The 12,119-nt window shown below is 35.6% G+C and overlaps 1 protein-coding gene across 1 annotated transcript; it reads left to right on the top strand.

Moving 5' to 3' along the window:
- The first annotated feature begins 5,496 nt into the window (after positions 1-5,496).
- LOC111397851 lies at positions 5,497-8,069 on the top strand. Its single transcript, XM_023024821.1, has 6 exons — positions 5,497-5,582; positions 6,046-6,122; positions 6,401-6,453; positions 6,662-6,832; positions 7,225-7,383; positions 7,628-8,069. Exons 1-6 carry the CDS (start codon positions 5,497-5,499, stop codon positions 7,928-7,930), a joined length of 849 nt encoding a protein of 282 aa, XP_022880589.1. The 3' UTR covers positions 7,931-8,069.
- The last annotated feature ends 4,050 nt before the right edge of the window (positions 8,070-12,119 follow it).

Raw genomic sequence — 12,119 nt, 5'->3', positions numbered from 1 at the left:
TTCTTCAGGTTTTCTTTTTTCTTCGGAGCAAAGTTTGAGTGCTTCCCTTTCATGTTCTTCTTTGAACTTGATTCAACAATGTTTGCCTTAGCTTCCATGCTTGGTCCCCCGTTCCTCCTTTCAGATTTCTTAGTATCTTCTTCGATCTTCAAACGCACAATCAACTCCTCCATGTTCATTTTCTTACGTTTATGTTTGAGGTAATTTTTGAAATCTCTCCATGAAGGCGGGAGTTTTTCAATTACTGCTGCTACTTGGAATGACTCACTTACAATCATTTTTTCAGCATGTAAATCATGAAGGAGTACCTGCAATTCTTGAACTTGGGAAATAACAGATTTAGAGTCAATCATTTTATATTCCAAAAATTTTCCAACAAGAAATTTTTTAGAGCCAGCATTTTCAGTTTTATATTTTTTCTCTAAAGATTCCCATAGTTCTTTTGCAGTTTTCATTATACTATATACACCATATAGCGAATCATCCAATCCATTTAGTACATAATTTTTGCATAAGAAATCAGAATGTTTCCATGCGTCCAAGGCAATAATCGAAGCTCGATTATTTTCTCGTTGAAAAGTAGGAGGATCCTCCGTGAGAAATTTTGCCAGGTTCAAAGTGGTGAGATAGAACAACATTTTCTGCTGCCATCTCTTAAAATCTACCCCATTAAATTTTTCAGGTTTTTCTCCGTGAGGAACATGAGTTGAGCCAGAAGGACCAGATATCGTCGGCATTACAGTAGCCACAGTTGGCGTTACAGTCACAGCAGGGGGAATTGCATTGGTCTCAACAGTGTTAGCCATTTCTGTTTTCATAACAGAAGATCAACCAGTCAGAATTTATAAATTAAAATTCTGCAGAATATTAACTTTACATACACAAGTACAGTTTATGGAAATAGTTTATACAAAACTAAAAACGTCTTAAGATTGTTGGTTAAAATTTTAAAAGTTTGTATGAAATAGATTTTCCATGAATGATTTGCAGAAACAATAAAGCAGAAAATGATTTGTAGAAACAGTAAAGTAGACTATTATGTTCGAAAAACTATGAAAGAAAGAAGTCCAGAATTCGGAAGGAGGATGATCGAGGCGAGAACAAGGCTCTCTGTCCTTAAGACGTTTTTACCCCGTCACACGGTGCTTACGGTATATGGTAAAGCGTCTCCCAAGATACAACGATCACACTTGCAGAAGCAGCACTTCGACTACAAGACAACGAACCAGAACGAATGAAAATACTCTCCGCAGACTGATGCAAGGAAGAAGAGATGTATGATATATGTATGCAGGAAATTTTTCGTGTGTTTCTTTGTGTTGTATGAGGACTATTCAAATAGAGGAAGAAAGTTGACGGTTTTGGGCAGTTTCCCTCACGCCACTTAATGCACAGTTTCTTCGAACTGATGGGTCGGTTAGTAAACTGTCAAAGGGAGGAAAAAATTAAATTCAATTTTTTTTTTTAAATCGAAAATAAATTGAATTAATTTTAACCCGGACCCGGCCGGTCGGACGGACGGCGGCGGCGGCGCGCGTGTGGCCTTTGGACTAGTCTAGACATTGTCTAAGACTCCTCCCTTTAAAAGACTATTGGTACCCCTTGGGGCCCAAACCCATTTCCAAACTTGAAGCTTATTAAGTGGTTCAAAGTTGTGTTTGCAACCTATGTGGGATTGGAACATTTTTTCAATTCTTTCCCATTTATCCTCTTATTTATTATCCAACTTTCAACCATAATTTCTCATTCATATTGAAATGGTTTTTCACAATTAAATATTCTACACTCATCTACTCGGAACGTAGAATTTAATTGAACATTAATCTTGATACATCGAACATCGGGTCCCACTTAAAATTGTGGTCAAAGTTGACCCAATAGACCCACCATTTCCAACAAAGAGTTCGGCAACATACTCACTCACTTCAAGAATGGAAAAGCATGTTGTAAAACACATACATATTTGCACATGTATATGCAAGTATATGGGTTTGCTATTTTAACTGTTTGATAAACTTTAAATTGTTCTTTTGCAATGTAGATTTTTTTCATTTAATAATTTGACATGAGCTGTAGTTGACGACTAGTGAAATGAACTGGGGAATATATCTGGATCTGGTGAATTGTCCATGAAAGTTTGAGTTGTGGAACATAGAAATCTAAAATTTCACTTGACTCTGGAAAATATTATTATCAAAATCAGTGGAACGGAATCGCTCTTGTCGGCATTGGGAATCAGAATTGGCAGAATTTGTAGAGCAGTAAATTAGTATCAAACTAATTGTTTTATATGCGGGGGCTGCTACAGTGGATGTGCTTTCATTTGTCTTTCCACTTTAGTTATTTTTCCCATGTAAAAATGGAAGCTTGTTTCCATTAGACACGACGGTAAATACAAATTCTATTTTAGATAGGAAATATAAATCTTGTGATATGGACGATAGAATTAATGAAATTTGTGCCAAGGAAAATGGTGTGGTTTGACACTAATGAAAATTATGTGATTTGTTGGTGAGATGGGCCTTGAAATTCAAGGGAAATGGTGTGATTTGTGATTAATAGAAATATTAGTGATTGTCATCGATTAATTGATTTGTGCCAAGAAAAATTAGTGATATGACCAATTAATCGTATAATTTATAATTAATAAATTACTTGTAACCTATTCATTATTTGATTTGTGACATCATATGTGATTGTGATCCATACATTTTGTCGTATGTGACCATAATTATGACCTTGTGTAAGTGTGACTTGATCCATAAATTGTATGGGATATGATTGTGACCTTTTTAATTTTAATTATATGTCACAACACAAATGCGACCACTTGATTTTTGAATGGTCACAATCTCTCTTACAGATCTCACAGGTTCCAAAATCATTTTGTGACATCTTATAAAATTTTGTGACTTAAAAATTAAAAAAAGGGATCATGATTACAATAACACATAATTTATAATCATGGTCACATACTAATCACAAACCATTAAGGTCACAGCCACAAAGACACAATTTATATGTCACGATTATAATTTTACTCGTAAATTACACATTTTATAGGTCATTAAGTATTATTGGACACAACTTATTAAATTAACTGATTACAACTCATTGTATGGTTATAAATTATCATATTAATTGATCACAACTTATTTATTATCCATAAAGACACAAACTGTATGTCACAATTACAAATTTATTGATAATCACGTATTTTTAGGTCAAGTATTATTTGTTGATCACAAATTACTTCTTTTTATCAATCACAATTACCTAATAATTGATTTCAACTTATTTCTCGATCACAAATCATAAAATGTACAGCTCACAACTTATTGCTATATCACGTGTTATCAAAATTAATTACTCACAAGTTATTTCTCTATCACGAATTATTAACTAATTGTCATAACTTATTTATTAGTCACAAAGTCATAAATTGTAAATCAGAATTACAAATTTAATCACGAAATAACATAGTTTTTAGGTCACATATTATTCGATCAAATTATCAAATTGATTGATTATAATTTATTTATCGATCACAAAGACACATTTTAGGTCACAACACATTTAGTCACAATCACATACTTCGGTCATGTATTATTTATTAGTTACAAATTACAAGTTTTATGGTCGCAATTACCAATAACTCGTCAAAATTATCCAATAATTGTTCACAAATAAAAAAATGTATAGACCACAAATTATCGAATTAATTGATCACAATTTATTTATCGATCACGGAAGGTCACAAATTTTCAAATTAATTTATCACTATTTATTTATCAATCATGAAATCACAAATTGTAGGTCACAATTATAAATCATACATTTTATTAGCTCACATATAATTTATTGATCACAAATATTCGGATAATTAGCCACAAGAGCTATTCAGTCCACTCCCGCATGGTAATCATTGTAGAATTTATTATCACTATGCGAATACTGAGTTTACAAGGACGACTGAACTACTGCCTTAGGTGAACAGATTGTTAAGGTGTATCGCGTCCAGCGACTCCAGACACAAGCTATTCAGCAGTATGCGTTGGACTCTTCAATGCTTTCCACACCTACGAGAAAATGTAGTTTTTGAGAAGTCACTCTAGCATCTACATCACCACCGCTTGAAACAACCTAATTTTCCTCCACCGTTGCAGCCATCGCCACCACCTCAACTCACTAACCACAACCACCACCACCACCTTCACCTAAAACCTTTCTGTTGGTTAAAGAAATCCTTGTTTCAGACTCACGATTACAGTCGCTGCCAACACCTCAAATCATCTACAACCACCATCTCAAAGCTCTAAACTTAACCACCATATTCGCCTACAACCTTCCTACTGGTTAAAGAAATACATAATCCAGACAAAAATGGCAACCCAAACCTTAATCCTACTCCACCCCCTCCACCACAGAGGTATTGGCTATCGATAGAATCGAGGCATTTCTCTTTTAGCGTAGTCCCCGAAGCCACCAAGCCCTTTGGCGACGCTGCTTAATGAATTCTCCATCCCACTTTACCTCATTCATTAGAGAGTCACCCACGTGAAAATCACCTCTCTCAAATCTCACAGTTTTTGGCTGCCACACGAAATCGAGACATTTCTCTTTTAGCATAGTCCCCGAGGTGCTAAGGCCCACCGCTTGCTGATTCTTCATTCCACATCGCCTCATTCATCGCAGAGTCACCCACATAAAAATCATTTTTCCCTCAAATCTCATTGTCAATTTTGGCAAACCCCGATGTCCCACGAGTTTATCTCCATGCTTCGCCTTGAAATACTAGATATTTTCTCTCCTTCGCGTCGAGAGCTCGGATGCCAACTGGGGTGATTTAGGACTTTGTTGATAGGCTTAGTAAAGAGATTTTTGGTTTACTAGGGTTCAATTTGTGGATGGGGGTGAATGGGATGCAGGCCCAGTCCTGGGGCGAGGCCAATGAGGCCTGCTCCTCAGGCCTAAGACTAAGTTTTGGCCCAACAAGTTCAGCCGGCCTATTCCAACAACTAAATTACAGCCCAATCCATTTACCCTTAAATCCCAACCCAACTTATATCCAAATCCAATATCCACGACCATTTACCAAAAATTCCCAAATCTGAAATACACTGCTCGTCATCGGAGTTTGTGTCGTCTCCACCATTAGGTCACTCCACTATCTCCACAATCCACCACCGGTCTGCCACCAGTTCGCCTCAGCCCTTCTGGCTTCTGCCATCGGTTCCCAAAATCTTTGAGAAGTCAATTGAATTTCAAGACTTCAAGTAATCAAGTCTACAGTTTAATTTCTACACTCTACAGGCTACAGGACAGCGCCTGCTCCGCACTCCATAGACTACAGCCCGTAGGTCGTAGCATAGTCCCCGAGGTGCTAAGGCCCACCGCTTGCTGATTCTTCATTCCACATCGCCTCATTCATCGCAGAGTCACCCACATAAAAATCATTTTTCCCTCAAATCTCATTGTCAATTTTGGCAAACCCCGATGTCCCACGAGTTTATCTCCATGCTTCGCCTTGAAGTACTAGATATTTTCTCTCCTTCGCGTCGAGAGCTCGGATGCCAATTGGGGTGATTTAGGACTTTGTTGATAGGCTTAGTAAAGAGATTTTTGGTTTACTAGGGTTCAATTTGTGGATGGGGGTGAATGGGATGCAGGCCCAGTCCTGGGGCGAGGCCAATGAGGCCTGCTCCTCAGGCCTAAGACTAAGTTTTGGCCCAACAAGTTCAGCCGGCCTATTCCAACAACTAAATTACAGCCCAATCCATTTACCCTTAAATCCCAACCCAACTTATATCCAAATCCAATATCCACGACCATTTACCAAAAATTCCCAAATCTGAAATACACTGCTCGTCATCGGAGTTTGTGTCGTCTCCACCATTAGGTCACTCCACAATCCACCACCGGTCTGCCACCAGTTCGCCTCAGCCCTTTTGGCTTCTGCCATCGGTTCCCAAAATCTTTGAGAAGTCAATTGAATTTCAAGACTTCAAGTAATCAAGTCTACAGTTTAATTTCTACACTCTACAGGCTACAGGACAGCGCCTGCTCCGCACTCCATAGACTACAGCCCGTAGGTCCGCAACCTCCCATCCGCTCCGCTGCTCGTTGGTGACGGTCGGTCGTAGACTCGAAGGCCTGCAGGCTGCAGCTTTTGGGCCTCTTCTCTTGGACTTGTTGACTTGGTACTCTCTTTTTTTTTTCTTTCTTTCTTTCTTTCTTTTTTTTTTTTTGAAATAGCAAGCAAAATATAATATGATGAATTAATTCATCGATGTATCAATTGTATGTCTCTTCTGCTCTTTCTTTCGGTTGCCAAAGATTTTTAGATGTGTATGTTTTGTATGATTTGTGGGTTTTTTTAATTATTTTGTTTCATTTGCAGCTGGAATTGGGATTAGGGTTGTTATAAAACCGGAGTATAAAATTACACCATCGGTATAATTCATTAACTTGTTTATTCTTAGAATTTTATGAATCCATAGCTTTGTAGCCTAGAGAACATGATCTATCTTACTGTCTAATACCAACTTTCAATTGCTTATGCACATGATAAAATTTGTTATTTTGTCATTAATTGAAATTATATGCAAATTTATGTTACTTACTAATTTTGAATGTTTACATTGATTTGGAATTTATTTAGCCTCCGTTTTCTCCACACGGACAACATGTTGGAGAGATTTCTCAAAGTCATTTCCACTTTGATTTAAAATTCGAGAGGATTGTTTTAGCTGAAGCAGTCAAGGAAAACCCGAATCGGAGCCGACTTGGCTTGGAAACTGTTCCTCCTAAGCCAACTGACTCAACATCTTATGTAAGTTTACTCTTACTAACAATGTATTGTTTGTAAATTGTGATTATGTTGATTATATGTGCTTAAAATCTTTATGAATTCATAATATTTGAGTTGAAATTTCTTGGTCAGTTTAGAATAATTTTTCTAAGGTGAAATTTAAATAATGGGAGTAATTTCTTCTCTCATTTAATTATTTTTTATCTTCCCATTTATTAGCTTCCACTATAGTTCACCCTTTTTTCCTGTACTTGTCATGTGATCATGTTGTTAACTTGGGAGTATCATGGGTGGCGTGTAAAAATTGGATTGTATATAAGAAAGACATACCTGGCTATATTAGTTCAAAAAATCATGAAGAGTATTCTCTCCCCAGATCACAGGCTCACATCCATGTTCTTGTTTGTTGGCAGCAGAGTAAGAATAACCAGCCACCAGGGGTAGTGCCTGATTGTCTTCCGAAGAGGCCACTGGCCACTCAAGTTGGGACCTTGTTTGTTGTGGCCGACGCCTTTCTCAATGGTGTGGCATTGAGCGACAGAGCGCACTTGGTCTTGAAGATCTTCTCTCAGGTAAGCAAGAAAGATTCAATATACGTATCTTGGCAAAAAAATTTAGAATAAGTTGATACAGTTGTTGGCTAATGAGATGAGAAGTTCAATTGTCAAGAAAGTTAAACATGCAAAATATTTCACAGTTATACTAGTTATCACTCCAGATGCAAGTCACGAGGAGCAAATATCTTTAATTGTACGATTTGTAAATGATTTGACAAACTTACCTACAGTTGAAGAACATTGGCTTGAATTTTTGAAGGTAGATGATACAACAGGACTTGGACTTGTAACCGAGCTTCAAAAGGCTTTGATAAAATTCGATCTGGATATTGATGACATTAGAGGGCAAATGTATGACAATGGATCTAATATGAGCGAGAAGCACAAAGATGTACAAAAAAGAGTACATGAAATGATTCCTCGAGCTTTCTATACTCCATGTGGTGCTCATAGCCCAAATCTAGCATTATGTGATATGGTGAATTGTTGTTCCAAAGTTGTATCCTTCTTCGGAGTGATACAACGCATCTACACATTGTTTTTCTCTTCTACCGAGCGATAGAAAATCTTCAAAGATAATGTATAGGGGTTGACAATAATGTCATTCTCACAAACACATTAGGAAAGTTATGTTGAGAGTGTGAAGCATATAATGGAGCAAATTGCACAGATAAGAGATGCATTACTTGATTTGGCAAAAAGTAATGAAGATCCTAAAATGAAGAGTGAAGTCGAGTCATTAGCAACACATGAACTTGAGGATTTTGAGTTCTTGCTGTTCATCAAAATTCTGCAAGCGTACGGGTTCGTTGTACAGGTAATAATCGTGATGAGAGAGAGTTATCGTCTCACATGGAATAAGGATCAATTTTAGTATATTTGATATATTTAAATTCATGTTTGTAACTAAAAGACGATCGAAAAAAATAGCTAAATAATGTTTATAACTAAAACTTGTGAAAATAATTAAAATTGGTTTAAAAATTCAAATGTGTAAACTTATTGGATTTCCGATGCCATTGATCAATTCTTAGTTCTATATCTCAACAAATAATAATTATCTCAATTTATGCAGTTGCGACGATCGATAATTCTACTATTATTTATTATTTTTTTTCAAGATATAATAAATTTATGATTACCACGAGACGATCATATTCCTAGTCCGACTTCAGATGGTAAACATGCATTGACATTTAGAATTATCACATAAGATCGCACACGCTACAAATATTATTCCTAATATTTATTGTCCGTGTGTTCCAATAATAGTGTTCTACCTACCGTGAGTTTTTCAACACTACGAATAAGCAATTTATTGTCCTAATGGTGCGCAAACACTAAAACAATATAAATAAGCATATTAATGGAATCACAATGCAAAATTAACATAAAAACATAGGTCTCAAATTAAAACTAGAAATTAAACAATTTTGTCATCATCTAATACATGAAATTATTTAGCCTAACATAATGTAGGGATTAAACAAATAAAAGTGGAAAGTCATCACCGAAATTGACAACAAGTGATTAATTTTCCACTTAAAGCTGCCCTTTTTTTTCCAATTTTTCAGCCTTCTGCGTGTGTCTTCAATTTCCACGTCCTGTCGCTGTCTTTTATCTCTCTCTATATTTTCGTGTCTTTTCCTCTTTTTCTGTGTGCGTATGTCTCTGTGAATTCCCAGCAGTAGGCAGCCTTATTTTCTCTCCAAAACAGCTGTCTTTTGTGTATATAAATTCCTCTTTTTGGCTCCTAGCTCCTCATTGGTGTGTTCCTGTGGGAATGAGTATATCTTCTTTTGAAATTAGCAGCCCAAAATTTTTATTCCCCCCAGGTACCACCAATTGCCCCCGCCTTTTCTCTTTTCTTTTAATCCCTCCAGTTAACTCCCCACACAAAGGGCTTTTTATTCTCTGCTTTGTATATATAATTCTCTAATTCACCAATAGCGGCCTCCCTTTTCTATTCCAATCCTAGGCGGCCAGCAGTTCTCTTTTTTTCTCCTCTCCAGCTGTCGTTGTCATTATTGTGAGTAAATTTCTACAAATCGAAACTATGGATATTGATCATGCTATCGACCACTTGCAAGGACTTGTTTCATTTTTTGAAGATTATAAAGAAATTGGATTTGCTATTGCCAAGGATGAAGCGAAAAAAAAAAAAAGCAAGCGAAATGAGAATTGAAACTGTATTAACAGAAGAACTCATAATTCTGAGAAAAATGCAATTTGATGAAAGCGGTAGTGATGAAGTAAAGTAATCAGCAGAAGAATCTTTTAGAGTTGAGAACTTTCTTTTTATAATTGATCAAGCTCTCTCTTTTCTGAGAATTTGATTTGAACAATTCAACAATATGATGACACATTTGGATTTTTGTTTAATTTGAAGAGGTTAAGAAGTGCAACTTGTTCAAGTTTGTTGAAATCTTGTATGAATTTTGAGAAATATCTTCAACATGATGGGCGTTCTGACATCAGCGGAGATGATTTATGTTCGGAGTTACAAGTCTTGAAGTGTTATATATCAAGTGAAGCAACAAGAACAATTGAAGTGCTACAATATTTGAACACATTGAATGTTTGTTTTCCAAATGCTTATATTACTTACAAAATTTTGTTAACCATACTGGTTACAGTTATATTTGCGGAAAGAAGTTTCTCAAAATTGAAGTAGATCAAGACTTATCTCCGATCAATTATGTCACAATTGGCTATGTTATCAATAGAGAAAAAAATGATTGAGTAGCTAAGGGGCTGTTCTCTTTGGCGTTTTCTGGCCATTTTTTGTTTTCGATTTTTCAAAACGATGAAAACGTGTTCTCTTTTAAATTTTTGAAAACGCGTTTTCAAAAACAAAACAAAAAATTGTGAAGAAAACACAAAACGACCAAAAGGTCGTTTTGAGTGTTTTCTGTTGAAAATATTAAAAACACGTCCAAAACCCAAAACACGCCAAAATAGAAGAAAGAGAAAATTTGGATGGCCTTGAGACTTCCATCTTCATTCTCTCCATTGGGCCGTCTCCTCCTTCTCCCTTCTTGACTCCGATGACGAAGGAGTGGTTGATGGAGGTGGCGTCGGTGTTGGTGTCGGTGTGGGGAGGCGATGCTACTCCAAACCACAGCAGCTTCATGACCGATTCGTCACTTGCGATGCTGTTGTGGTTGGGCCCGACGTTGGCAATGGCGATTCTCGTGGTGGCGGTTTTGCGGTGGAGTTGTGGTGGCGTTGTGATGGTTTTTTTGAAGAAAATGTTATAAAAAATTATTCTCAAAATTTACAAGTAAATGCATTCTTCAATTTCGTGTTTTGAGAAATGGTTTTCTAAAATGACAAAAAGAACGTGTTTTCAACAATCTCAAAACGAACACTCAAAACACAAAATCCAAAATGAATTCGAAACTCAAAATTACAAAACTCAAACACGAAGAGAACAGCTCCTAAATTATTCAGATTTGATTGATGTTTTTGCCTCTAAAACGGCAAGACGAATAGTATTTAACTAACTGTTTGAAATATTGTTGGTTTTGATAGTTTATAATATAAATCTTTTCTATAATATATTTGGTTGTTGTTTTAATCTTAGTTTTTTAAATTAGCAATATTTCGCATAATACACCATTGAATTTTACATTTACGTTGATTTCGTTGGGGGGCCTAATTTACGGACTTCACCTCAAGCCCCTGACAATTACAGGACCGACTTTGATGGGATGGAGGCTGAGTCAGTTAGGTTATTTTGGTGTGTGATATCTGACTTTTGAAAAAAATAACTTAAATCTAGATTTTTGAAATGTAAAGTTAAATAGCAAGCTACAAGATAATTTTCCCGAATTATTTCCTCATTTTAATCTATGCAATAATTAGTTTGGATACAATAATTATATATTTGATATCTATCTTATATGATAGTCAAAGTAACTTTAATATAAGCAAATAGCAATGTAGAACGTGAAGTCTAGACATACGAATTTAAAACATGATTGTGTGAGAAAATTAATCAAGGACAAAATAATTTTTCTCACCTAAGTAATGGCAAGTGAGAAGTTGATGTTTTTACTAAGCCTTTTTCTAGAGAATTAATAAAATCAACATTGAAAAGGATGTGGTTGAAACTCCTTGATTAATAAATTCATCCATGATGACATCCCTTAGTAATTACACAAAATAAGTATAATTTTGTTCAAAGAGGTACTCTGATAACTAGATAGTTTTAACACTAGTGTTGTTTGCCACAATCAAAGGGTTAAGAGTTTTATAAAGTTTTAACGAAATTCAGTACAAGGTACATCTATGTTAAAATGTATCAAAGATGCTAAAAGAACTTTGAACTTCAAGGTGATACTCTCTTCACTGGGAGTTGAAGTTTCTTTTAGAAGTTCGCAAGTTAAGAGCATAAAACCATAAAAAGTGCTAAGCAAGAATTGAGTGAAATAAAATAACACTAGAGCATTGTGTATAATGTTTGTGGAAATGTATAACGAATAACTGGTTTGAAGCTTTTTAGCTACTTGGAATTTTGACAAATACTTGCAACTAATTTGCCGCGGCAAAGGTTGAAATCAAAATATACCGCTACCATAAGCATAAATTCAGTAAATTTGTATATTGCAAGTCTTCTTATTCATGCTTAAACTGTTAAACAAAAGAGGGATTGTTAGAAACTATTCAAGTTTAATGAAAAGAAGTGATTGTTTTTTTTACAACTTAACTCCGTTAAATTTTTTTTTTTTTTTTTTTTGACAACTTGA

This window comes from Olea europaea, chromosome 7 (assembly GCF_002742605.1).
Source record: "Olea europaea var. sylvestris chromosome 7, O_europaea_v1, whole genome shotgun sequence".
Taxonomy (NCBI): domain Eukaryota; kingdom Viridiplantae; phylum Streptophyta; class Magnoliopsida; order Lamiales; family Oleaceae; genus Olea; species Olea europaea.
This window is presented reverse-complemented; position numbering and strand designations above follow the sequence as displayed.

What these genes read in the sequence shown, in the direction of transcription:
- LOC111397851 (XM_023024821.1), top strand. Translation starts at nt 5,497, where the DNA reads ATGTCCCACGAGTTTATCTCCATGCTTCGCCTTGAAGTACTAGATATT. An exon ending in AGTATAAAATTACACCATCG is followed by an intron (nt 6,454 to 6,661) that starts GTATAATTCATT and finishes GAATTTATTTAG; the next exon opens with CCTCCGTTTTCTCCACACGG. An exon ending in CAACTGACTCAACATCTTAT is followed by an intron (nt 6,833 to 7,224) that starts GTAAGTTTACTC and finishes GTTTGTTGGCAG; the next exon opens with CAGAGTAAGAATAACCAGCC.